Source organism: Pongo abelii, chromosome 2 (assembly GCF_028885655.2).
Source record: "Pongo abelii isolate AG06213 chromosome 2, NHGRI_mPonAbe1-v2.0_pri, whole genome shotgun sequence".
Taxonomy (NCBI): Eukaryota; Metazoa; Chordata; class Mammalia; order Primates; family Hominidae; genus Pongo; species Pongo abelii.
In genome coordinates, this window is record NC_085928.1 from 168,337,500 (window position 1) to 168,363,284 (window position 25,785).

Below are 25,785 nucleotides of genomic sequence, written 5' to 3' on the forward strand. Positions count from 1 at the left end.
CATAGATTTCTGTGTTCTATTTTTCTCTTTGGAGAAAGCAAAAGTGGATTACTTTGATTAAAAGTGGTGATTAATAACAATAAAAATATACTTGGTATAATAATCATGGAAAAAGTGAATATATATATAGATATACACACAATAATGAATATAAATCTTTACTAAGGAAACAGTTCATTAAAGTGGTAATTTCAATATAGTAGATATACAATCTTATTTAATATAAGATTAGTTATCTGTGTACTAAATTAAATATAAAATTAAAAATTAAAAACTTTTATTTTATATCTACATAATTATGTATTTTAAAATAATGCTTATAAAGGTATATAAAGACTAAATTTTTAGAAGTCTAAATAAAAAAGTTTATTTAAAATATTTGATATGGTTTGGCTGTGTCCCCACCCAAATCTCATCTTGAATTGTAGCTCCCGGAATTCCCATGTGTTGTGGGAGGGACCTGGTGGGAGGTAATTGAATCATGGGGGTGGGTCTTTCCCATGCTGTTCTCACGATAGTCAATAAGTCTCACCAGATCTGATGGTTTTATAAAGAGGAGTTCCCCTGCACAAACAATCTTTTTGCCGGCCACCATGTAAGACGTCCCTTTGCTCTTCCTTCATCTTCCACCATGATTGTGAGGCTTCCCCAGCCATGTGGAACTGTGAGCCAATTAAAACTCTTTCCTTTCTAGATTACCCAGTCTCAAGTATGTCTTTATCAGCAGCATGAAAACAAACTAATACAGCATTTTTAATGTTAATGGATTCGTTCATTAAAGTGGCTTAGAAATCCTTTATTGCATATTACTACATGGATGATATACAAAAAGTAAGTTTGAAATTCATCATTGAGCCTGTCATTTTCCTTTTCTTGTCCCTTGTACTGATTTCAATTTACTTGATCTCATTCATTCATTCATTTAACAAATATTTATTAAACACCTCAAACATGTACGGAGACACAGTAATGAACAAACAAAACTGTTGTCCTTATGAAACTTAACATTCTCACATGGAGAGTCAGACAATACACAGATATGTATGCAAAATGTCTGAATTTAAGAAGTGCTCTGAAGAAAAATGAATCAGAATGAGAAGACAGAAAGGGAGGGAGGGAGGCCAGGTGTGGTGGCTCATGCCTGTAATCCCAGCACTCTGGAAGGCCAAGGCAGGTGCATCATGAGGTCAGGAGTTCAAGACCAGCCTGGCCAACATGGTGAAACCCCATCTCTACTAAAAATACAAAAATTAGCTGGGAGTGGTGGCAGACACCTGTAATCCCAGCTACTCGGGAGGCTGAGGCAGGAGAATCTCTTGAACCCAGAACCCAGGAGGCAGAAGTTGCAGTGAGCTGAGATCACGCCATTGCACTCCAGCCTGGGTGACAGGACTAGACCCCGTCTCCAAAAAAAAAAAAAAAAGAAAAGTGAGGGAAAAAACCATGCTGATATCTGGGGAAGAGCAAATGCTCTAGACACATGAGGATCAACAAGGAGGGTGTATTAGCCAGGGTTCTCTAGAGGGACAGGACTAATAGGATAGATGTAGATATGAAAGGGAGTTTATTAAGGAGTATTGACTCACACAGTCACAAGGTAAAGTCCCACAATAGGCCATCTGCAAGCTGAGGAGCAAGGAAGCCAGTCCGAGTCCCAAAACCTCAAAAGTAGGGAAGCCAACAGTGCAGCCTTCAGGCTGTGGCCAAAGGCTCAAGAGCCCTGGCAAACCATTGGTGTAGGCTTGTGAAAGGAAATTAAATTTTGCTACCCCAAACTCATTTAGCCAAAGAGAAAAGTCAAGCTGGGAACTGGGTCACGCAAACCTGCCTCCTCCTTTTGGTTCCTAAATAAGATGGCTACTAGATGAAAAGCTACATGCCTCCCCCATATTTTTCGCACAAGGAAATTCCTAGTGCACTGTTAAAATTTCTCCATGCAATGCAAGTTGATAGCTTATCTTTACAGGTGCAGTCAACCTGGCCCGCCAGACACAAATGTGTATGTGATTGTTCCCCTACTCCATTTTGGCTGTGTTATCTTAGGTAAAATGCAGATTCCCCACATTTTTCCTCTCCCCCTTTTGTTTATGTGAAAACTGTGTGTTTCTCAATATCCTGCCCTTTCCCCTTTAAATTTGAAACCCTCAAAATCATCTTCGAAGAAAGGCATAGATCTGTCTCTCAGGTGCGTTGTTAACTTTAGCAAATAAATCTCCTAAATTGACTGAGACTTGTCATTTTCCTTGATTGATAGTGTTGAAGAAAAGACTCGAACTCTGTAAAATATTTGAAGAGATTTATTCTCAGCCAAGTATGAGTGACCATGGCCCATGACACAGCCCTCAGGAGGTCTTGAGAACATGTTCCCAAGGTGGTCGGGGTGCAGCTTGGTTTTATACATTTTAGAGAGGCATGAGACATCAATCAAATACATTTAGGAAATAACATTGGTGTGGTCCAGAAAGGTGGGAGAACTCAAAGCGGGTTGGAGGGGGGGCGATTCCAGGCTGTAGGTGAATTTAAACATTTTCTGGTTCACAATTGGTTGAGTTTGTCTGAAGACCTTGGATTGATAGAAAGGGAATGTTCAGGTTAAGATAAAGACTGTGGAGACCAAAGTTCTTTTGAAGTCTTATAGTGGCTGCCCTTAGAGAAAATAGATGACAAATGTTTCTGATTCAGATCTTAGTTAATCTCTTAAGGAATGGGAGGGTCTGGAAGGAAAAGATCTAGCTATTTAATACAGATTCTTTACAGATGCAAATTTTCCCCCACAAAGGATAGCTTTGCAGGGCTATTTCAAAATATGGCAAATAAACATGTTGTAGGGTAAAATATTTTTATTTTCTTCCTTGTCTCATAATGTTATGCCAGGATCAGGTTGGAAAATAAGTCATGATATACAGGGTTAAATAAAACCCATCTGATGAGAATTTATGGTTTGTAGGGCATAGGGCGTTACGCCCCAGACCCCTTAGATAGGAATTTGGGCAAGATAAAAAAAATCAGAGTTTAGTCCTCAACAGGTTCAAGAGTCCGAAAGCTGAAGAACTTGGAGTCCTATGTTTGAAGGCAGGAAGCATCCAGGATGGGAGAAAGATGGAGGCCAGAAGACTTAGCCAGTCTAGTCCTCCATGTTCTTCTGCCTGCTTTTATTCTAGCCAGGGTGGCAGCTGATTAGATTGTGCCCACCTAGATTGACGGTGGGTCTGCCTCTCCAAGTCCACTGATTCAAATGTTAATCTCCTTTGGCAGCACCCTCACAGACACACCCAGGAACAATACTTTGCATCCTTCAATCCAATCAAGTTGACACTCAACACTAACCATCACAGAGGCCAATGTGGCTGGAGCAAAAGGGGCAGGGAAGTAGGAATTCCTTGCGATAAGAGCAACAATAAATTCACTGGATGGAGTGTCTTTAGCAGACAAAGGACCTGGTCTGACTTAAAAGGATCCCTTTAGTTACTGTGTTGTGAATTTGAGGCAGGATAAATAAGGTTAGGAGGTCATGCTAAGCAGTTGTACAGGATACCAGCCCACTGCCCAATGGTTACAAGTTCCTGACACGCAATACAGCTAGGAAAGAGAATAAAAGCCTTTATTCATATTGTAGCTTCCCCAATTTCCAGCCAATTAGCATCAAAACCCAAGAAGCTATTAGCTACAAATTCCTGTCTTGAGTGAGGGCCAGGGGGAGGGGGACTGGGTGGCTAGAAACTTTTTCAGGTTCTTGCATGTGTAGCTAGGCTCAAGGTTTAGCTTATAATAGTTTTTTCCTTATTTTAATAGTAAAAATCACACTGCCAGGAAGAGATTTTATATGCTAATGATACACGCAATGCCTGTTAGAGCAGTGGTCACCAACCTTTTTGGCATGAAGGACTGGTTTCTTAGAAGACAATTTTTCCGTGGTTAGAGGGTGGGGGGATGGTTTCAAGATGATTCAAGCACATTTGTTGTATGCTTTATTCCTACAATTTTATCATTTTCATTATATATTACATTGTATATATATAATGTATATATTATATATAATATACATACAATATAATGTATATATTATATATATACAATATACATACAATATAATGTATATATTATATATATAATGTGTATATATATACAATGTAATATATAGTGAAATAATTATACATCTCACCATAATGTAGAATCAGTGGGAGCCCTGAGCTTGTCTTCCTGCAACTAGACATCCCATCTAGGTGTGATAGGAGACAGTGACACTCAAAGTGTGTTCCTTATGTCCAGTCTACTCCATAATCTCATTTTGGTTGCTGTCACTGCAGAAAATGCTACTTCACAAAGATAGGATGTTGGAAATGAAAGCAGGCTTTTCAGTGCTTTTTAGGCAATCTCAGGATATTCTGCCTTGACTTTAATCCAGAATGTATGGATATATGAAGTTGTCTCAAACATACTTTTAAGGCCACCGTTATTTGTGATCTCAAACCTTTGCTCCTCTTCTAACAAGGACAAAGTTGATTCACAAACAATTTATTCACAAATGTATCAGGGGAACCAGCCCCCAATATTTCAACGTAGGTTCTTTGTATTTTCCCTAAGTGTTGGCCAATCTGAGAAATAAAAAGAAAGAGTATAAAGAGAGAAATTTTACAGCTGGGCCTCTGGGGGTGTCATCACATATTGGTAGGACTGTGATGGTGACCTTGAGCCACAAAACCAGCAAGTTTTTATTAGGGATTTTAAAAGGGAAGGGGGTGTATGAACAGGGAGTAGGTCACAGGGATCGCATGCTTCAAAGGGCCATAAATATCACAAGGCAAGGCAAAATTAGAATTACTGATGAGATTCTATGTCCCGCTGTGCACACATTGTCTTGATAAACATCTTAACAGAAAACAGGGTTCGAGAGCAGACAACCAGTCTGACTAGAATTTACCAGGCTGGAATTTCCCAATCCTAGTAAGCCTAAGGGTACTGCAGGAGACCAGGGTGTGTTTCAGTCCTTATCTCAACTGCATAGGATAGACACTCCCAGAGCAGCTGTCTATAGACCTACCCCCAGGAATGCATTCCTTTCCTAGGGTTTCAATTATTAATATTCCTTGCTGGGAAAAGAATTCAGTGATATTTCTTCTACTCACACGTCTGTCTATAGGCTGTCTGCAAGAAGAAAAATATGGCCTGTTCTGCCCGACCCCTCAGGCAGTGAAACCTTATTGTTATCTTTCCTTGTTCCCTGAAAATCGCTGTTATTCTGTTCTTTTCAGGGTGCACTGATTTCATATTGTTCAAACACACGTTTTAGAAATAATTCATACAGTTAACGCAATCATCACAGGGTCCTGAGGTGACATACATCCTCAGCTTATGAAGATGACTGGATTAAAAGATTAAAGTCAGACAGGCATAAAAAATTATAAAAGTATTAATTTTGGGAACTGATAAATGTCCATGAAATCTTCACAATTTATGTTCTTCTGCCTTGGCTCCAGCCGGTTCCTCTGTTCAGGGGGACCATAACACAAATGGGTCACAGATCCATTACTTCCCAGTTCACGGGTATTTTGTGGTTGGGAAGTAATGCTCAAACTCTTTTGAAAGCTAAGATAGGTGATCATGCACTAGCTGGGAGAGAGAAGGCCCTGGCTTAGTCTCTTTCAAAATCTCTGCTAATGTTCTAAACATGTTAAAAATCCCAGTGTTAACTCATCACCCCCATAATTCCAGTTTGGTTTTGAATGCAGCCACTTTATCTGCCAACTTGAATGCAGTTGTCATTCTCCCCTGAAGTGACAGATGAGTTCACTGAGCAGGTTAAATATGTCATATGACTGAGCAAGTTTTGTGACCCATTCTGTGTCACTGAAATGTGCTGCCAGTGGTGACTGTTTTTCTAAAAGAAATCTGTGGAATGACTCTCATAACTCAGAAACTGGCCAGTGATCCACCTTCAAAAAGCCATCTCATTTCTGTGTATAAGAAGGTGTGTGTGCTCTGTGTGCATCTCCTCACAGAGCTGTGTTAACAGACGTGAGTTAAGGGCACGTACTTTAATGTGGTTGATAATTTTAATCACATCCTGCAAAACGTTAAGTTCATTTGATACTTTTCGGCTAGCTAGCATTTCTCTGTGGATGACTCAGTGTGTAGACTCATGTTCAGAAGTAACTTCTTTGACCTGAGTAGTGAAACCAGAAAGCCATCCAGTCATGGCAGCTGCTCTGTCGGTGCATACACTGACACAAAATAACCAATTCAGTTTTGCTATGTGATCATTCAAAGACTTGACTAGTTCTGCCACTGTGGTGTTGGCTGGCAACAAAAGTGTACATAACATATCCTCATGCACATCCTCCTGAAAAATCACTCAAAAACAAGCATTGTTGCCTTGTTGTCAACCTCGGTAAATTCGTCAACCTGAATTTTGTACCAGAGTGACCTATTAATCCTTTCTTTTCTTTTTTTTTTCTTTTTCTTTTCTTTTCTTTTTTTGAGATGGAGTCTTGCTCTGTCTTCCAGGCTGGAGTCAGTGGCACAATCTCGGCTCACTGCAACCTCCACCTCCTGGGTTCAAGTGATTCTCCTGCCTCAGCCTCCTGACTAGCTGGGATTACAGACGCATGCCAGCATGCCTGGCAAATTTTTGTATTTTTAGTAGAGATGGGGTTTTACCATGTTGGTCAGGCTGGTCTTGAACTCCTGACCTTGTGATGCACCTGCCTTGGCTTTGCAAAGTGCTAGGATTATAGGCACGAGCCACTGCGCCCAGCTCCATTAATCCTTTCTAACAATTGTGCCTCGATATCCTCTGCTATTTCATCATTTCCTCTAATTATAGTGCTAGCCCAAATAGGCACACGTGCCACCTTTTGAACTGCAGCATCTCCTAAAAGTTCAGGACAAATGTCCTTAGCAGCAGGCAGGTTCAATTCTTCTCCAATAGTAAAGGGCGTCTTAGCTTTAGCAATGCTGTTAGCCACTAAGAATGATGCTGTCAGTGCAGACACATTTGATGCAAGTGGCGGCCTTCAATAATGGCTTCTGTTCTTCGTGTTCATGTTTTTTCTTTTGAAAAACTCCAAAGGCTTCTCTTTTAATGTAAGGTGCTTGGTCTCCATGTGGCAAAGCAGTTTTGAAGGTTTTCATGGGTTTGTTGGATAGCTGCTTGCCACATATTATACAAAGCAGGCTTGGAGAATGTGAATCACCTGTTGCAGTGAACCTGCAATTTAAGTAGGACTCTAGGTATTTTCTTTCACATGCAGCTTTCCTTTTATTGGCAGTCTTAGAGTTTTTCATTGTCTCATCATTGGGTCTTTCCCCATTTTCAAAGAAGCTCTCCAGTGACATTTATTTTTTACTCATTTTGGCTAGAGTTAGCTTGTGGGCTTACCAAAACTGTGACTGAGACAAGTGCTCAGTGTGGGAAGGAAGTGCAGACAGAAGTGGTAAATAAAATAATGGGCTGGCCATGCAAGACTTTAAAGCCTGCCATCAGATGCAGCTGTACAATTGAAATACATCAGCTCACTTGCCACTATAAAGCTTGCCAAAAGTGCAGCTTTTGTCACTTGCCACTCACTGATAGGGTTTTGTTATGAATCCGCAAGCGATTGATTTATTATGGTCTCCGTGCAGTCAAACCTCCTTGCTAACGTTCATCTGTATTTGCAGCTGTTCCCCAGCACTAGCAGCCCCACCTTAGCTCCACCTCAGGTCATCAGGCATTAGATTCTCATAAGGAGTGCGTAACCTAGACCCCTTGAATGCATAGTTCACAAGAGGGTTCACACTCCCATGAGAATCTAATGCCACTGCTGATCTGACAGGAGGCAGAGCTCAGGTGGTAATACAAGTGATAAGGAGAGGGTGTAAATACAGATGAAGCTTCACTAGCTCGCCCACTGCTTAACTTACCTCCTACTGTGTGGCCTGGTTCCTAACAGGCCATGGACTGATACTGGTGTCTGGCCCAGAGGTTGGGGACCCCTGTGTTAGAACATGTAGATGCTGAGTACTTGTGCCAACCACAGGTCCACCTTTGCATACTTGACCTTACCAATATTTTATGAATATATATGTACAGCTCCCATGTTACCAGTGAAGGGTCTTGACTATGAGTCATACAGGTTCTTGGCATTTGAACAAAGAATTGGACAAAACACATAAGCAAAGCAATGAAGGAATGGAGCAATGAAGGCACAGATGTGTTAAAACAAAAGTACACTCCACAGCTCAAGAGCACCTGTTACAGAATTTTCTGGGATTTAAATACCTTCTAGAGCGTTCCCATTGGTTACTTGGTTACACCCTATGTAAATGAAGGAGTGGCCCACAACCAGCCTGCTTGGTTGCAGGAGGTGACCAATCAGAGGCTGAAGTGAAGTTACAAAGTTACACATGAGGACTTGGCCTGCTACCAGTCTGATTATTTGCCAGAGGGGACCAGTCAGAGGTACTTTCCATTTTTTCATCTGCAATGCAGTGCATTGGAAGTAGCCTCCGATCCTTTTGTTACTTGGGCATGGAGAGGTGGGGTTTTCCTTTTGATTCAGCTCTAGGAAGTCAGCAGGGCCTTCGGTTCCCTGCCTGCAGACCCTGTTCTCCTGCCTCACCCATAAAGGGAATTCCCTAGCGACACTAAAGGCTGTCTGTTTCTCTTCTGAGCAGCCCACTCTGCCTCTCAGAGTGTACTTTCGGTTTACAATAAACTTTTTCGCCTACTCTTACTTTGTACTTGCTTTCAAATTCCTTTGTGTGGTGAAGTCAAGCACCTGAACCGGCCCACTGACAACAGCAAGGATAGAAGCAGTGAGATCGGTTACAAGGCTATTATTACAATAGTTCCCTCCAGAAATGGCAGTACTGAGAGGTGGGGAGAAGTTCTGGATTTTTTTTTTTTTTTTTTTTTGAGACTCGCTCTGTCACTCGGGATGGAGTGCAGTGGCGTGATCTCGGCTCACTGCAAGCTCCGCCTCCCGGGTTCACGCCATTCTCCTGCCTCAGCCTCCCAAGTAGCTGGGACTACAGGTGCCCGCCACCAGGCCCGGCTAATTTTTTTGTATTTTTAGTAGAGACGGGGTTTCACCGTGTTAGCCAGGATGGTTTCCATCTCATGACCTCGTGATCCGCCCGCCTCAGCCCCCAAAAGTGCTGGGACTACAGGTGTGAGCCACCGCGCCCGGCCCTGGATTTTTTTTTGAAAGTAGAGCTTACAGGATATGCTGACTGATTAGACCGGAGATGTCACAGCATGGTGTCAAAGCGACTAATATTTTTGGCTAGAGTCACTAAAGTTTACATTTATGAGATGGAGAAGACTGTAGAAGGTTTGGGGAAGAAGATCCGAAGCTCAGTTTTGGACCTGTTAAGTTCAACATGCCTCTTAACACATCCAAGCAGAATGGTCAAGGATGCAGTCTTCCATATGGAATGGACATGAAACGTCTGACATCAAACAAAAACAGAGAACATTTTGAAATGAGGAAAAGTATTTGTAATTGTAATTGATAGTTCATTCACTATAATTTGTCCACGTTCTTTTTCAGGCCATGTCATATATATACATATTAATATTTGTAATAGACAATTTTGCTTTTTTTCTACTTAAATTCTGTTATATACATTTCTCCACATTGCTTTATAGGCCTAAAAACCAAGTTTAAAGGCTGTATCTTCATACAGAGGTAATATTTAAAAAAGAAGACGAAGACCAAAGGACTCCCTTCCCCCACCCATACACCTGTGTCGTCTTACTGGGAGCAAACACTTAGCTCCGCAAAGCGATTGCACTTTCTCTTCCAGTCGGCAGACGGCGCGCGAGCAGCGTAGGCACTGCTCCGCCTCCAGTCCAGTTGCTCTGCTTTCTTTTCCTCTCTTTTTCCTCGCGTCCTTTGCCCCGGAAGTGCTCTTACAACATTGGCTGCGGGCGTGACTTTGACCGCTTCCCCGTGCGTTACCGGCAGCTGAACCCACCCGGAGCCACGGGAGTTTGACGCGTGCTATGTGCTTGCCATGAGACTCCTGGGAGCCGCAGCCGTCGCGGCTCTGGGGCGCGGAAGGGCCCCCGCCTCCCTAGGTTGGCAGAGGAAGCAGGTACCGGAGCACAGAGAGGCTGAATCGGGACCATTCCCGGAACCTTGTGATCCCTTCTGGGCAATGGAAGGCCGTGACACCCCCTGAGTCCTCCTGACTGACAGCTCCGAATACTGGCGGTCGCTCGTCAGTGCTGAAAAGCACCTCGGTGCCTGCACATTAGCTCGTTAACTCGTTTGTTTTGCTCTCTGGTATCCCTGGGGTTTAATCAACTAAAAGTGCCTGTCACTCAGATATTTTGATATTTTATCCACCTTTTCTAAGGTGTTTTTTTTTTGGCCTCTCTTTTCCCATGAATAATTGTGCATTTTGGATGTGCAGTCCTATAGGGAAAGGTTTATATTGTATCTTCATTCCATTTACTAGGGATCCCCATCCCCTGCCACCAGAGTAAAGTTAAAACAAACTTCATGAATTGTTTTTGTTTCGAGGGAATTGGAAATCTTTGGGGGCTGTCTTGGAGCTATTAGCATCACTGCATAGAGCATATAAGTTCTCAAACATATTTGTTATCTGTGAACTACAATAAAGGAGAAAGAGAAAAAAATTAAGTTAAATTTAAGCTAAAATTTGTATTTTCTATTAAAATAGTTTTTGGAGCTGTCTTTGTGATTTTATCTGCCCCAGTGTGTATTTTTAAATCTGTAGTAAAAAGTATCTCCCATTTTAATTAAATTTAATTTATTCATTAATCAATTTAAAAGAATATGTCTTTTCTGTCTTGTTTTGAAGTCTGTCCTCTGATTACAAGAGTTCCAGGCTTAAACGTTTCCCCTGGTGCCTTTCTCAGGCTATCTCATATCCAGTGAGATTTCTTGCAGGAATAATGTCCACCATACTCCTTTTAATAGTCTGTTGTTCTCTCTTATAAAAGGTGCATAGAATTGAGCTCTCGTATTTTTTTCAGGTTAATTGGAAGGCCTGCCGATGGTCTTCATCAGGGGTGATTCCTAATGAAAAAATACGAAATATTGGAATCTCAGCTCACATTGATTCTGGGAAAACTACATTAACAGAACGAGTCCTTTACTACACTGGCAGAATTGCAAAGATGCATGAGGTATATATTCATGGTTGATTCCTGATTAATTAGAACCTGATTTTAATTGTTTTGTTGCTATTGTTTAATAAAGCTTATAAACCTGAAAGATTAAAACAATGGTAACAGCGGACTTTTGACAGTTAGGCTTATCTGAAAGTTGGTTAAGTAAAGTATCTGTGTTCTGGTTTTCTTTTTATTTTTTGTAGACGAGGTCTCACTTTGTTGCTCAGGCTGGTCTCAAACTCCTGGGCTCAAATTATCCTCCTGCCTTAGTCTCCCACAGTGCTGGGATTACAGGCATGAGCCACTGCACCTGGCAACTGTTTGCATTTCAGTTAAGATTTGTTTCCTTCTTGGAATGCAGGGACAGAGAAAGTCTGAATTGCTGTGCTTGTGTTTAGGTGAAAGGTAAAGATGGAGTTGGTGCTGTCATGGATTCCATGGAACTAGAGAGACAAAGAGGAATCACTATTCAGTCAGCAGCCACTTACACCATGTGGAAAGATGTCAATATTAACATTATAGATACTCCTGGTGAGTTGGATTCTCGGTTTTATTGCAGCTTCTTTTGGCAAAAGCACGTTTGGTTCTTTCTCTTGCTATGACCCAATTAGTTTTTGAGTGTCAAATACTCAAAAGTATAACACTGAATTCCTATTAAAGAAGACTAACTTAGGACCTAGAGCACTTCATCCTTATGTAGTTTTGAAAATTTGTGCAAGTAAATTGTGAGTAGGCAGATTCTTGCCTTTTACATATTCTAGCTGATTCTAAAGGTGCCTGTGCCCTAGTATTTTCTTGAAGTGATCTTGCCAGGCCCTGCACCTAAGGGTTGGTGAATAGTATTGGTGAGCTCAGGAATCTACATTCTAATTAGAAGACTTATGTGATGAGCAGAGATACAAAAACTTCTAATAGTGCATATATTAAAAATTCAGATTGCTCTTTAAGACCCTCTCATACTTCATCTTATTCAGGGCATGTGGACTTCACAATAGAAGTTGAAAGGGCCCTGAGAGTGTTGGATGGTGCAGTCCTTGTTCTCTGTGCTGTTGGAGGGGTACAGTGCCAGACCATGACTGTCAATCGTCAGATGAAGCGCTACAACGTTCCGTTTCTAACTTTTATTAACAAATTGGACCGAATGGGCTCCAACCCAGCCAGGGCTCTGCAGCAAATGAGGTAATTAGCCTTAGCATGAACAAAGAGGATGTGATGATCTAGACAGCAAACCTTATATCCAAAAAGATGATTAATTCACTGTCATTAAACTTTATTCTTAAATTTAGTTTTTTAAATGTATTTATGTGAGTTACTTAGTAAGTGGAACACTGATTTTAGTAAATTGGCTTGTGGTATGATCTCATCAACTACCTTCTCTGTAAAATGGGGACAATATTACTTAAATTCTAAGGAGGTTGAAGATGAATTCAGAAAACAGTCTGACCGTTTATACTGTTTTGCTATTATTAGAGAAGTTATAATCTAGATTCTAAAAATACCTTGTGTTTTATTTGGACAAAAGATCATCTTTGGTTTTGATTTTTCCTTGAAGCATTTTAATTAATGCCCTTAAGTAGTTTGCCATAGAGATGAGATTTTCTTGTTTTCAGATGGAAACATATTTTCTAGGACAACAGTAACACTTCCTTTCTGTACCAGATAGAACCAGTAGTATTTATAGCATTTTAAATTTTATACAATACTATATATTTCACAAAGCCTTTAAAAAGAGTCAGAATTTCACTTTTCACCTTTTGTAGATGTGCACGTGTAGCTGTAGAGCTCATACTTATGTTTCACATGGCATAGTTGATGGATATGTAGGTGTAAAGTTTATGGTAGTGGACAGGCTGAGAATGGTGTATCTGATGACAAAAAATCTGATGGAAGTGATATATTTGATATGAAAGTGGACATTTTCTTAGTTGGGTGTTTATAACTTTTTTTTGGTAAAATGTTTTTAGTTTTTGTCCTTATTTTACTTGTGCTTGGCAATAGATGGTCTTTTTCCCCCAAATCTTCTTCTGAATTCCAAGGAAACACTGTTTTAGCATTTATTTGATTACTTTGGTTCATTCTTTTCTCCACTCCCATTTATTTGTTTTCCATTTTGTAACTTCTATAAAGCAGATAAAAATCTGGAACTTCTAGATCTGACCTTCATGTCTTATCTTTTCTATGGTACTTATTCTTTCTGTCTCCTTATTTTGGATTGGGCTTATGAGAGAATTCTTGGGGTTGATCTTCTGGCTCACTAATTTGATACTCATTTGTGTCTCTTCAGTTATTTAGCTTGCCTTAAAACTTTTTTTTTCAGCAATTATGTACTTAATTTTCATAAACTTTCTCTTTCATTGCAACGTTTTTATCAGTAGAGGTAATCGTTTCTCAAATCTTTACATTTTATTTTCTTTCCTCTAGTAACTCTCTTCTTGGAGGTAAGTGCTATTAAGTTCACATTTCTCTTTCAAGCTTTTGGTTTCCTTCAAATATTTGGTGATTCTTAGATCTTTAACCATAGTTATAGATGGGAGTCTAGAGTCTAGACTAAACAGTGATAGCTAGAGCATATTCTTTTCCAGTGAGGATTCTTGCCAGTGAATGCAGTTTCTATTCAGTTTTGAGCCTGGGCCGGGTGTGGTGGCTCACGCCTATAATCCCAGCACTTTGGGAGGCCGAGGCGGGTGGATCACCAGGTTAGGAGTTCAAGACCAGCCTGGCCAACATAGTGAAACCCCGTCTTTACTAAAAATACAAAAAATTAGCCAGGCGTGGTGGCGGGCGCCTGTAATCCCAGCTACTCGGGAGGCTGAGGCAGGAGAATTGCTTGAACCCGGGAGGCGGAGGTTGCAGTGAGCGGAAATCGCACAATCACACTCCAGCCTTGGCGACAGAGCGAGACTCTGTCTCAAAAAAAAAAAGAGGTGGGCTTAGCTATCCTACTATTTAATTTCGTGGCTAGCCCCCCATTATCTGTTCTTCCCCCTTCTGCTTTTGATCCAGTGTATCTGGGGATCTGATGGTAAAACAGTTATTCTGGAGTTCTTTTTGTTACTTAAATGGGGTTGTGGCTTCCTGAGCTCCTTGAGCTATGTTGTCAGTCTGTTCCCAGCTGCTTTATATTTTCTGTTCTGACCTGATGATAACACCCTTCTCAGTTCTCCAGTGTCTGCCACTGATTTTTTAAAATATTCATTTTGTCATTTCAAAGGGATTAGGGGAGAAGAAAAAAGGTAAACAAGTGTATTTTTATTTTTCAGGTCTAAACTAAATCATAATGCAGCGTTTATGCAGATACCCATTGGTTTGGAGGGTGATTTTAAAGGTATTATAGATCTTATTGAGGAACGAGCCATCTATTTTGATGGAGACTTTGGGTAAGTGCTAAAAATACATTATTAAAATTTTAAATTTTAAAAAGCATTAAAAAGAAGGAAAGGATAAGTTCATCAAACCCAGAGTAACTATCTTTTTGAAATGCGACTGCAAGAATACTCTGAGATGGTTTTGTTTTAATGCCTTTAATCCTAGTTGCTCCCCATTTTATTTAGTATTTATTCTGTGAGAGACTCTGTTACTTTTTGGGTAATACACCCATATCACATTATGGCATGCATGGTGTGGTGGAAGGAGGCCTTCAGTTTGGGTTAGTAAATTTGGGTTAGTAAATGTATTGTATCTTTTTGCACTTGTTGATTTATTCATTCATTCTGTGGACTTTTACAGAGCAGCTGCCAGGTCTGGGGTATTGTGATAAAAATTAGGAAGAAAATAGGGATCATAAATATTTGCTCTTCCTGCTTTATAATTACATGGACAAAAAAGATTAATAAATTAAAACAGTTAAAATTGTACAAATGTGGTTTGGGAAATGCAAAAAATAAATTGGTAACTTTTTGATGTGGTATTTGGTCCATCAGCTTTTGAGTGACCTTTACCTACAAAGTACTGTAATTGCCTGGTGGTTATCAAACCTTAGCGTTCATAACAGTCCCCTGGAGACTTTGTTAAAAGACATAGTCCTGGCTCTACCTCCAGAGATTCTGATCAGTAGATTGGGGTGGGGCCCGTAGTTTGCATTTCTGGAAGGTTTCCAGTTGATGCTGCTCTTACAGGTCTGCAGACCACACTTTGAGTGACACTGATCTAGACAATGTGAGGAGTCATAAATGATCCTTTGTTCTGAGGACTGACCTCTGTAGCCTGGTAGCTTCTCCACAGGCACTTCCTGAGGGATTTCCTTCCTCTGCTATGGAATCGGGATTGCAGGTCTGGCAGGTGGGCGAATGGCATTGTGACCAGTGAACTATAGAATTTATCTTCCTCAGCCATCTTGTAAGCAGGAAAAGGATGGAGTCTGTCCAGTGGATAAGGTGTTTCTCTCACTTTTTATGTAACAACTGAGTAATGACAACAAAGTTTACCTACCACTCCTTAGGATATAAGGCCCAATAAGGCAGAGTTTTTCTTTTTATTTTTTCCTACTTTATTCACTGCTATGTCCCAGCCCCTAGGACAACTAGTTACAACTAGGCAGTTGTAACTGCCTAGTACATAATAGGGACTCAAAACTATTTGTAAATGAATGAATAAATCCACTTTCCCAGAATTACCAAGGCACATATTTCTGTTGTCAGAAGTAGAGACTCTTAAACTTTGTTGTACATCAGAACCACAGATGCAGCTTCTTAATGTACATGTACCCTTTTCCAGCCCTAGTTTACTGTATGTATATTTGGAAAGGAATCCACAGATGATTCTGACATGTGAAAGGCTAAGAAGCAGGGAGCTTGCCAGGAAGGTTGAAATTAAGATCTGAAAGTTGTGGGGAGTCTTAGAATATTAAGTGTTACTTTTTGTTGGAAATGGCTTCTTCTGTCTTTATTAAAGTTAGGAATGTGTTTTCTGAAAAGCTTATTTTTTGATATTAATTTCCATTTTTAAAGAAATAACTTGAGGCCAGGCGCAGTGGCTCACGCCTGTAATCCCAGCAATTTGGGAGGCCGAGTTGGGCGGATCACGAGGTCAGGAGATCGCGACCATCCTGGCTAACACGGTGAAACCTGTCTCCATTAAAAATACAAAAAATTAGCCGGGCGTGGTGGTGGGCCTGTAGTTCCAGCTACTCGGGAGGCTGAGGCAGGAGAATCTCTTGAACCTGGGAGGCGGAGCTTGCAAGTGAGCCGAGATGGCACCACTGCACTCCAGCCTGGGCGACAGAGCGAGACTCCATCTCAAAAAAAAAAAAAAAAAAAAAAGAAATACCTTGAAAAATTTTCAGACTGCTTTTAAATATCATGTCAAGTATATCCATTTTGGCTTTGAACATTTTATTTGTAATTTTACCTGTTCAACCTCTGGAGGAATGGAGAACTGATGTCACAGTTTGAAGAGTCTGTCATATTTAGTCACCCTTTTTTTAAACTACAAATTGGGATATTCTTTGTTAAAAAGTGTATGATCAGGTGTGTTATTAATGGAAAGGAATAGAGTAAGGTCTTCCTAGTACTGCTTACTAGAGATTGTTATGTCGTGATTAATAAGAATATGATTAATAGAATTTCAAAGAACTCAGATGGGCTCCAGACGGGTTGACTTTGAATCTTACCTCTTCTGTTTACTAGTAGGACAGCCTTGGGCAAATTACTTTGCCTGTGTAAGTTAGTTTCCTGATCTGAAAACGCAGATAATAGAAGCTACTTCATATGTGAAGATCAAATAAATAACTTGTCAGATATTTAGTTTAGCGCTTACTGCATTATAAGTATTCAGTAAATGGATGCTGTTATTACTTTGCATGCTTGCCAGTTTTAAAATAATTAGAATACAGTAAAAACTACACTGAAGAGTTTAAACTTTGATTTAGTTGATACTTTGTCAAGTCATTGTTTTGAACTTGTATTTTACTGTATATTGAGTAAGGATAAACCAGGTTGCATTAAATTGGGAAGATTTCGTATTATATATTTTATCATTATCTTCTGTAAAACTTGATATGCAGAAAAGTAGAATGTGATGTCTATTATAAAACCAGAGATTTTTTTTTCTCATTATAGTGGACTGTTTTAGCTCTTCCAGCTAGTAGTACAACCTTGACCTTAAACTTGCCTGTTTCAGTATATTTATCTACTATTCTGTGTACATTTTAAAGGTATACATTAGTCTTATTTGCCATTTGAATGCAAATGTATCAGAGCTGTTTCTTACCTAAAAAAATGTTTTAACCATTAATCATATATTTTTCATTAGTCCTTCGTATATCAAGTTGAATATCCTTAAAGCATCAAAATATTTGTTTTCTTAGTCAGATTGTTCAATATGGTGAGATTCCAGCTGAATTAAGGGCGGCGGCCGCTGATCACCGACAGGAGCTAATTGAATGTGTTGCCAATTCAGATGAACAGCTTGGTGAGATGTTTCTGGAAGAAAAAATCCCCTCGATTTCTGATTTAAAGGCAAGTGCTTTCAAAATAAGTCTTATATTAACAACAAAAAGAAGTTGTTTGTTTTTTGTAGTGAGGGGAGATGATGCTTTTATGTATGGGCTTTGTTAATGAAATCTCAGTACATTTATTTAACATAATTGGCTTCCTCAAAAACTGCTTGACATGGTATATTACTTTTTTTTAAGTGAGTTACATAATAACTTCAAATGAGAAAAATTATTGAGGACCCTTAAATTATTGGGGACCTGATTTTAGTCTCTATTAGAGCCAGCACTCCAAAGAGTGTCAGTTCATTTTATTCATTTGTTGGTTGTGGCCACAGCACTATTGTTGGCCTCTTCCAGCTGCTAGAGCTAAAGCTCCACTACCTATTCTCTAAGGCCTGCTCAGCCAGCAGAACACATTGATGGTGTTTGCACTAAGGGTTGGGGCAGGACCTGGATGCTACTGTCATGACCTATAATTTATGAGAGATTTGTACTGTTTGGTTTCCTGTGTGTATGTTCTTTACAAAAAGAAAAAGATAAGTTAAATGTTTCTTAATAGAGCATATATTCATATGATTTAAATATTTAAAAGGTATACAAAGGTAAACAGTAAACACCCTTTTATTTTTTTCTTCCATCTGCCCAGTTCTCTTCCCCGTCCCTGAAACAGGTTACCAGTTAATAGCTTCTGGTGTACCTTTCCATAGGCTTTTGGTTTTGCATATATATTACTTTTTCCTCTATTTTACACAATTGTAGCATACTGTTTGCAGTGTTCTATTAGTGTGTCTGTTTTCTATGTGTATATGTATTTTTTTTTAGCAAATTGAAAATTAGTGAGAATTAGTGATTCCAAGAGTGTTGAAAGCAGTTGTATAGTACATCACTTCCCAGCCCCGAAGAAGAAAGTGATTTTTTTCTTTGTATTTTGACCTTAAGTTCATTGGGGACCTGATTTTGGTCTCTATTAGAGTCAGCACTCCAAAGAGTAGAGTATCAGTTCATTTTATTCGTTTGTTTGTAATTGAATTGAAGCACAACGTGTAATTTTAACATTAACTACCATTAAATTGTTTTCTTTTGTAGCTAGCAATTCGAAGAGCTACTCTGAAAAGATCATTTACTCCTGTATTTTTGGGAAGCGCCTTGAAGAACAAAGGAGTTCAGCCTCTTTTAGATGCTGTTTTAGAATACCTCCCAAATCCATCTGAAGTCCAGAACTATGCTATTCTCAATAAGGAGGAGTAAGTCTTTAAAATTGAATCTTAGTTTATGCAGAAATACTTTCGTATTTATGCACTGTGAAGGAATTTAAGGATAGTTCTTCTAGTTATGTCTGTGATTTTTTTTTTCATAATTTACAAACACGATTTTTATTTGGGTAACAATTTTGGCATATAGAAAAATATTTATTATACCAGTTCCTATATCATATTCTGTTTTGAGTTAAAAGTATGATTGTTTTACTGTCTCCCAAGGTTTACATCATTAGAAAATTTTCTCATTTGGGACTAGCTGTTTTCAGACATACTGTTAAAAAAAAAAAGCTTTAAGAAACAAACCTTTGCCAGGCGCAGTGGCTCACGCTTGTAATCCCAGCACTTTGGGAGGCTGAGGCGGGCGGATCACCTGAGGTCGGGAGTTTGAGACAAGCCTGACCAACATGGAGAAACCCCGCCTCTACTAAAAAGACAAAAATTAGCCGGGCATGGTGGTATGTGCCTATAATCCCAGCTACCCAGGAGGCTGAGGCAGGAGAATCGCTGGAACCCGGGGGGCAGAGGCTACAGTGAGCCAAGATTGCACCACTGCACTCCAGCCTGCCTGGACGACAGAGCAAGACTCCAAAAAAAAGAAACAAACTTAAAAAAAAAAACTCATTGCTTTTGTTTCTTTTCTTTCCCTATGAGACCATTTCTGTGTTTTTTAGTCTACTATTGTCCTATCACTATGTAGTAAATAAGCTAAGCTCTAAAGACCTTTTTTTGTTTTTTGAGACAAAGTCTTCCTTGGTTGTCTAGGCTGGAGTGCAGTGGTGCAGTAATAGCTCACCACAGCCTCAAACTCCTGAGCTCAAGTGATCCTCTCACTTCGGTTTCCCAAAGTGTGGGGATTATAGGCATGAGCCACTGTGCCCAGCTGAGAACTTATTTCTGTTGATCTCTTTCAGTGAAATTTTACTTATGTGTGACACCAGTAATATGCCACACACGTGCTTTTTCTCAGATAATACTTCCTGTTGAAATAAATTGATGTAAAAGAAATATTAAATATTACATCTCATAGATTTATATTTCTTTTATTTTAAGTGACTCAAAAGAGAAAACCAAAATCCTAATGAACTCCAATAGAGACAATTCCCACCCATTTGTAGGCTTGGCTTTTAAACTGGAGGTAAGTTGCTTTCTAATGTATTTAACTGCTATCTGTAGAATGTTTTTACTTCTAGGCTTTATTCCTGTTACAGGATGACTCTGACCTTCATGAAAGATTTGGAAAATAGGAAAAGTAGAAAGAGCAGGTAGAGAATTTCCAAAGCTCTGACATGATAGTTCTTTTGTTATTAGGTGCATTTCTTTCTAGTCTCTTCTCTTTGCCTGAAGAGTGTAAATTTTTACCTAAATCATACTACCTGTATAGTTTTGTCTTGCTCTCTTTATTTAATGTCACAGTAGATAATGGTCCATGTTTCTATAAATAGTTTAAGCATTTTAAGTAGTAGCATAACAGTGCATCAAGTAGATATACCAAAATTTGCTTAAAATTTCCTAATTGTTAGATGTTTATATTGTTTCCAGGTTTTTACTGTTATAAATAACATTGGGTCCATTTCTAGAAATATGTCCTAAGGAACCAATGAAGGGTAGCAGATTAATGTTAGCTTCAGCTCACCTTATAAAACCAAATGCCCAGCCAGTTGCGGTGGTTCACACCTGTTATCCAGCACTTTGGGAGGCCAAGGCGGGCAGATCAGAAGGTCAGGAGTAGGAGGCCGAGGTGGGTAGATCACAAGGTCAGGAGTTCAAGACCAGCCTAGCCAACATGGCAAAACCCTGTCTATACTAAAAATACAAAAATTAGCCGAGTATGGTGGTGGACACCTGTAATCCCAGCTACTCAGGAGGCTGAGGCAGGAGAATTGCTTGAACCCGGGAGGCGGAGGTTGCAGTGAGCCGAGATCGCACCACTGCACTCCAGCCTGGGTGACAGAGCAAGACTCCATCTCGGGAAAAAAAAAAAAAGAAAATGCCCAGTAATTACAATTTGATAAATAAACTGAGGTACATTCTTATAGTACAACATCATTCAGACTTTAAAAAATTATGTTGAAATGCCTATTTTTGACACGAAAAGATGTTTGTGATTTAAAAAGAAACAAACTTACTTATTTTAGAATATTTTAAAGAAAAGTTATGAAGATAGTCCAGAGAATTCCTGTATATCCTGCACCCAGTTTCCTCTATTGTTAATACACACTGTCACAACTAATTGGCCAATACTGATATATTATTATTAACTAAAATCCGTACTTCATTTGAATTTCTTTAGTTTTTGTCTAGGTCCTTTTTCCGTCTCACTAGACAGAAGGAACACAGAAGGTCTATCCAGAGGACCACATTATATTTGATTGTATGTCTCCTTACGCTCTCCTAGGCTGTAATAGTTTTTTAGACTTTCCTTGTTTCTCACGAGATTGGCATTTTTGAGAAGTATTGGTCAGCTCTTTTGAGAGTGTCCCTCAATTTGGGTTTATTATTTGATGCTTTTCACATGATTAGATTGGAGTCATGTGTTTTTAGGAGGACTACCATCGAGGTGAAGTGTTATTCTTGTCACATCATATCCAAGGTACAGACTTGCAGCATGATTTATCATTGTTTTTGTTTTTATTTATTTTTTTTTTGAGATGGAATTTCGCTCTTGTTGCCCAGCTGGAATGCAATGGCACAATCTCGGCTCACTGCAACCTCCGCCTCCCAGGTTCAAGCGAGTCTCCTGCCTCAGCCTCCCGAGTAGCTGGGATTACAGGCATGCATCACCACGCCCGGCTAATTTTGTATTTTTAGTAGAGATGTGGTTTCTCCCTGTTGGTCAGGCCAGTCTCGAACTCCCGACCTCAGGTGATCCGCACGTCTCAGCCTCCCAAAGTGCTGGGATTACAGGCGTGAGCCACCGCGCCAGGCTGATTCATCATTGTTAATGCTAACCTCAGTCACCACACCTGGCTGAGATAGTGTTTGACAGGTTTCTCTGCTATAAAGTTACTGTACTCTTTTTATTCTTCTTTTCATAGTGTACTTTTTAAAAGGAAGTCACTTGGCTCAGCCAACACTTAAGGGTTGGGGAATTATGTTCCACCCCCTTGAGGGGGCACTATCTACATAAGTTATTTGGAATTCTTCTGAAAGGGAGATTTATCTTTCTTCCCTGCTTGTTTATTTGGACAATCACTTATTTAGTGTCAGTATGGACTCGTGTATATGTATTTTGAACTTTGAGTTATAATCATGACTGTGACTTTGAGTATGTCATTTGTTGTTCAGATTGGCTGAGTTTGGCGATTGGGAACTCTCAGTTGGCTCCTGTGTTCCTTTAACATCTTCCAATGTTTTGCCTTTTTGAATACTTCCTTACTTGCCGGCACTACAAGATGCCCCTGGCTTATCTTGTATATTCCATGCCCTAACCCTAGAATCAGCCATTTTCCAAGGAGCACTGGTTCCTTTTTAAGTAAAGTGGTATTAGAAACCAAGATTTGGGGACTGGATGGGCTTTTTGTTGAAATGCTGTTGCTTCTATACATAATATTTTAAATGGGAAAAAATGGTAGATAAGTTGGAAGTGTTAAGAGTGGTTATTTCTGGGATGGGATTATATTTTGGGGGCTTTTTCTTACTTTAAAAATATTTTACAGTGTATTTATTACCTCCAAAATGAGGGGAAAATTTTTTTAATTAAAAAGTAGAAATAACATTACAGTAAAAATTTTTACAGATAAAGCTTTTAAAAATACATATATAAGAATATTTTCTTAGGATTCCCAGAATAGTGATTATTGAGTTAAAGGCATAGAATGTTTTCATAGTTAATGGTTTATATTGCCAGATTGCGTTCATACTCTCCAAATTAATAAATTGGATTATTTCAATGAATATCATCATTGAGTATTATTTAAAAATCATTACTGATTTAACAAATGAAAAATTTTATTGTAATCTTTTATCTTGATGAAATAAATTTTGATTTTTAAAAGCAATCAGTGCTTTAAAGTTTGTATAGTCGAATATGTCTTTCTGTTTAGTCATTCTTTAGTTTTTAACCTTAGCAACCTTTTATTTGTATATATTTTGTTAATATTTACTTTCGTTCCTTCTACTTTTTTATGTTTTTTTTCTTTCCCCATCATTAATTCAACTGGAATTTGTTTTGCTGGGTAGGATCTAAATGTATCTCCTCTGCCTCCAAATAGAGTATCAATTGTCCAGTTAGTACTTTATGCACAATCCTTTCTTCCTTTTCCATTGATTTGTCATGTTTCTTTATCATCTATTGACAAATATATTTTATACTTTAGATTTTTATACTGTACTCTGTGGGGTGTTTAGTCTAATTTGTGCTGGTTCTGAATTTTCTGAGTTTCAAGCATTTTAATATGTTTTTATATCTGTCAGAGTTAGTTTTATCTTATTACCATAGTTTTTGAAAAATTTCTGTTTTTACCTATTTATTCCTCTGAATGAATTTTAAAATCACTAATCACATGTTTAAAATTTCCTGTTGGGATTTCGATTGCTATTTTGTTAAGCCTATAATTAACATGGTAAGAACTGGGAACTTTTAAATATATGTTAATTGGTCACTGCTAGTATATTCAGTCACTTCACAGAACTCTTTTTTTTTTTTTTTTTTTTTTTGAGACAGAGTCTCACCTATTCTGTTGCCCAGGTTGGAGTGCAGTGGTGCGATCTCGGCTCACTGCAACTTCCACCTCCCGGGTTTAAGCAATTTTCCTGCCTCAGCTTCCCGAGTAGCTGGGATTATAGGTGCACCACCACACCCGGCTGATTTTTGTATTTTTAGTAGAGGTGGGGTTTTGCCATGTTGGCCAGGCTGGTCTTGAACTCCTGACCTCAGGTGATCTGCCCACCTCGGCCTCCCAGAGTGCTGGGATTACAGGCCTGAGCAACTAGCCCAGCCACAGAACTCTTACTCGCATAATTTTCCACGTGATTGTCAGAGATTGTGTTTTAGATGTATAGCACACACCTACTGTTTCTAATAGTATCTCTGTTGTTTTTCCAATTATACCTTTTTGTTTTATATCTTATTGTATTAAACTTATGAAATAATGTTAGAAGGCCAAACATACTTCCTTATGTAAACAATTTAAAAATTTTGTTCTAATACTAATAGCTTATTTCAAAGGAAACAGAAATGTCTTAGATTGTGATACCAAAAAGATTGATGAATAACAGCCATTTATCTTATCTGTGTTCAAAGCTAGTATTAGTTTATGACAATAAACTGAAATATGTAAGATAGATTACTAAAATTGGTAGAGAATACTTGTAGGGAGTTATGAAGCTTTCCTCAATACTTCGATTATTATGTTTCTTTTTATTCTTCCTGCCCTTACCCAATCTTGACTTCTAGGTAGGTCGATTTGGACAATTAACTTATGTTCGCAGTTATCAGGGAGAGCTAAAGAAGGGTGACACCATCTATAACACAAGGACAGGAAAGAAAGTACGGTTGCAACGGCTAGCTCGCATGCATGCCGACATGATGGAGGCAAGTACAGAGTCATTGTGAGATTAGAAATTCCTCTAATATGGGTGAAATAGACCCTTCTTGGTATCCTGAGCCCCACTAGAAAATTAATTCTGGTTAAATGTATGTTTCTAGTTTCTTCCTTTTTACTTAAATGTGTTGCAGCTCTGATCTAGCACTTTGCTATAGGATAAATTGGCAGATGTTAACTCATTTTTTTTTAATACCACTAGTTGTGAATTAGCTATGTTTTCTCAAGGGCCAAGGTTAAGGAAAAGAGACAGTTCCTTAACACTCAGAATACAAGATTCAGCACTTTCCTCAAAAACTATCATTACAAAGAATGTAATAGGCATTTAAGACTGTGGAACTGTGATTCTTAAAGATAAGAAAATAATAAATTTACACAGTTTTCCACATTGTTTTATTTACCTTCTGAAATATGGCAGGCACAAAAGCCCTGTTTAACCCTAGAGCTTTTATTCCTGTTGTAGAACCCACTGCAGGACCATATTGGGGCCAGAATCCACCTGAAGATTTAAAAGCTTCAAGGGCTGATCTGGGAGATAAACTTTGACTTATGCCTTGAATTCTTGAGTTGGCTCGGAATCTGCTATAGCCTTCTGTAGTCCTTATGGTTAGGCCTTGGAAGGAATACTGAGTGCATGAGTTTGTCCCCTACCCCCACCCTTTCCCAATCCAGCTATGTTTTCCTGGAGAAATTTATCAGTCTAAGCAAAATCTTAACAAATTTTTTGGTAGCCATAACTTTTGTTTCTTCTAGAAGAGGAATTGTCAGTCTCAGAACCCGACAGCATTGCTGTTTTGTGAGATAGGCAGCAGGGGGCAGGCTAAGTGATTGTCATAGCTGTTTCATGGACCAGAAGCTGGAAGATTTGTACAGCTGTGTCACCATTAAAGAAAGACACACTTACTCACAGCCACAGCTGTTGTGAATGAACTGTCAATGTAAAAGGACAAAAACTAGGAAGCTTGGAGGCACCAATGCCTTGTTCTTAGATTTCCTGTGTTTTCTCGACTGCTTGCATCTGTGAGAAATTAAAATTATTTTTAGCACAGTGGGCTCCATTCTCCTACCTTTGTTTTCAAAACTTCCTTTACAGGTTTCCTGTAAAGGAAGAGTATGTATGACAGAATAGATCTCTGTCATACACAATCTCATTGCCTAACTGCGGCAACATATATAGTACATGCCTTTTTTTTTTTTTGAGATGGAGTTTTGCTCTTGTCTCCCAGGCTGGAGTGCAGTGGCGCGATCTCGGTTCACTGCAACCTCTGCCTCCTGGGTTCAAGCGACTCTCCTGCCTCAGCCTCCCTTGTAGCTGGGATTACAGGCACCCGCCACCATCCCTGGCTAATTTTTTGTATTTTCAGTAGAGACAGGGTTTCACCATGTTGTCAGGCTGGTCTTGAACTCCTGACCTCAGGTGATCCA

The 25,785-nt window shown here is 39.2% G+C and overlaps 1 protein-coding gene across 1 annotated transcript in view; it reads left to right on the top strand.

Moving 5' to 3' along the window:
* Window positions 1–9,935: 9,935 nt before the first annotated feature.
* The window catches only part of GFM1 (G elongation factor mitochondrial 1), a gene marked incomplete at its 5' end in the record, with an annotated part of 46,568 nt that continues 30,718 nt past the window's right edge, over window positions 9,936–25,785 (top strand). Inside the window, 9 exon segments of the mRNA NM_001133289.1 lie at window positions 9,936–10,080; window positions 10,988–11,140; window positions 11,524–11,656; window positions 12,100–12,304; window positions 14,386–14,502; window positions 17,430–17,580; window positions 18,645–18,802; window positions 19,868–19,952; window positions 24,213–24,350. Of these exon segments, the coding sequence (NP_001126761.1) occupies window positions 10,000–10,080; window positions 10,988–11,140; window positions 11,524–11,656; window positions 12,100–12,304; window positions 14,386–14,502; window positions 17,430–17,580; window positions 18,645–18,802; window positions 19,868–19,952; window positions 24,213–24,350 (1,221 nt within the window).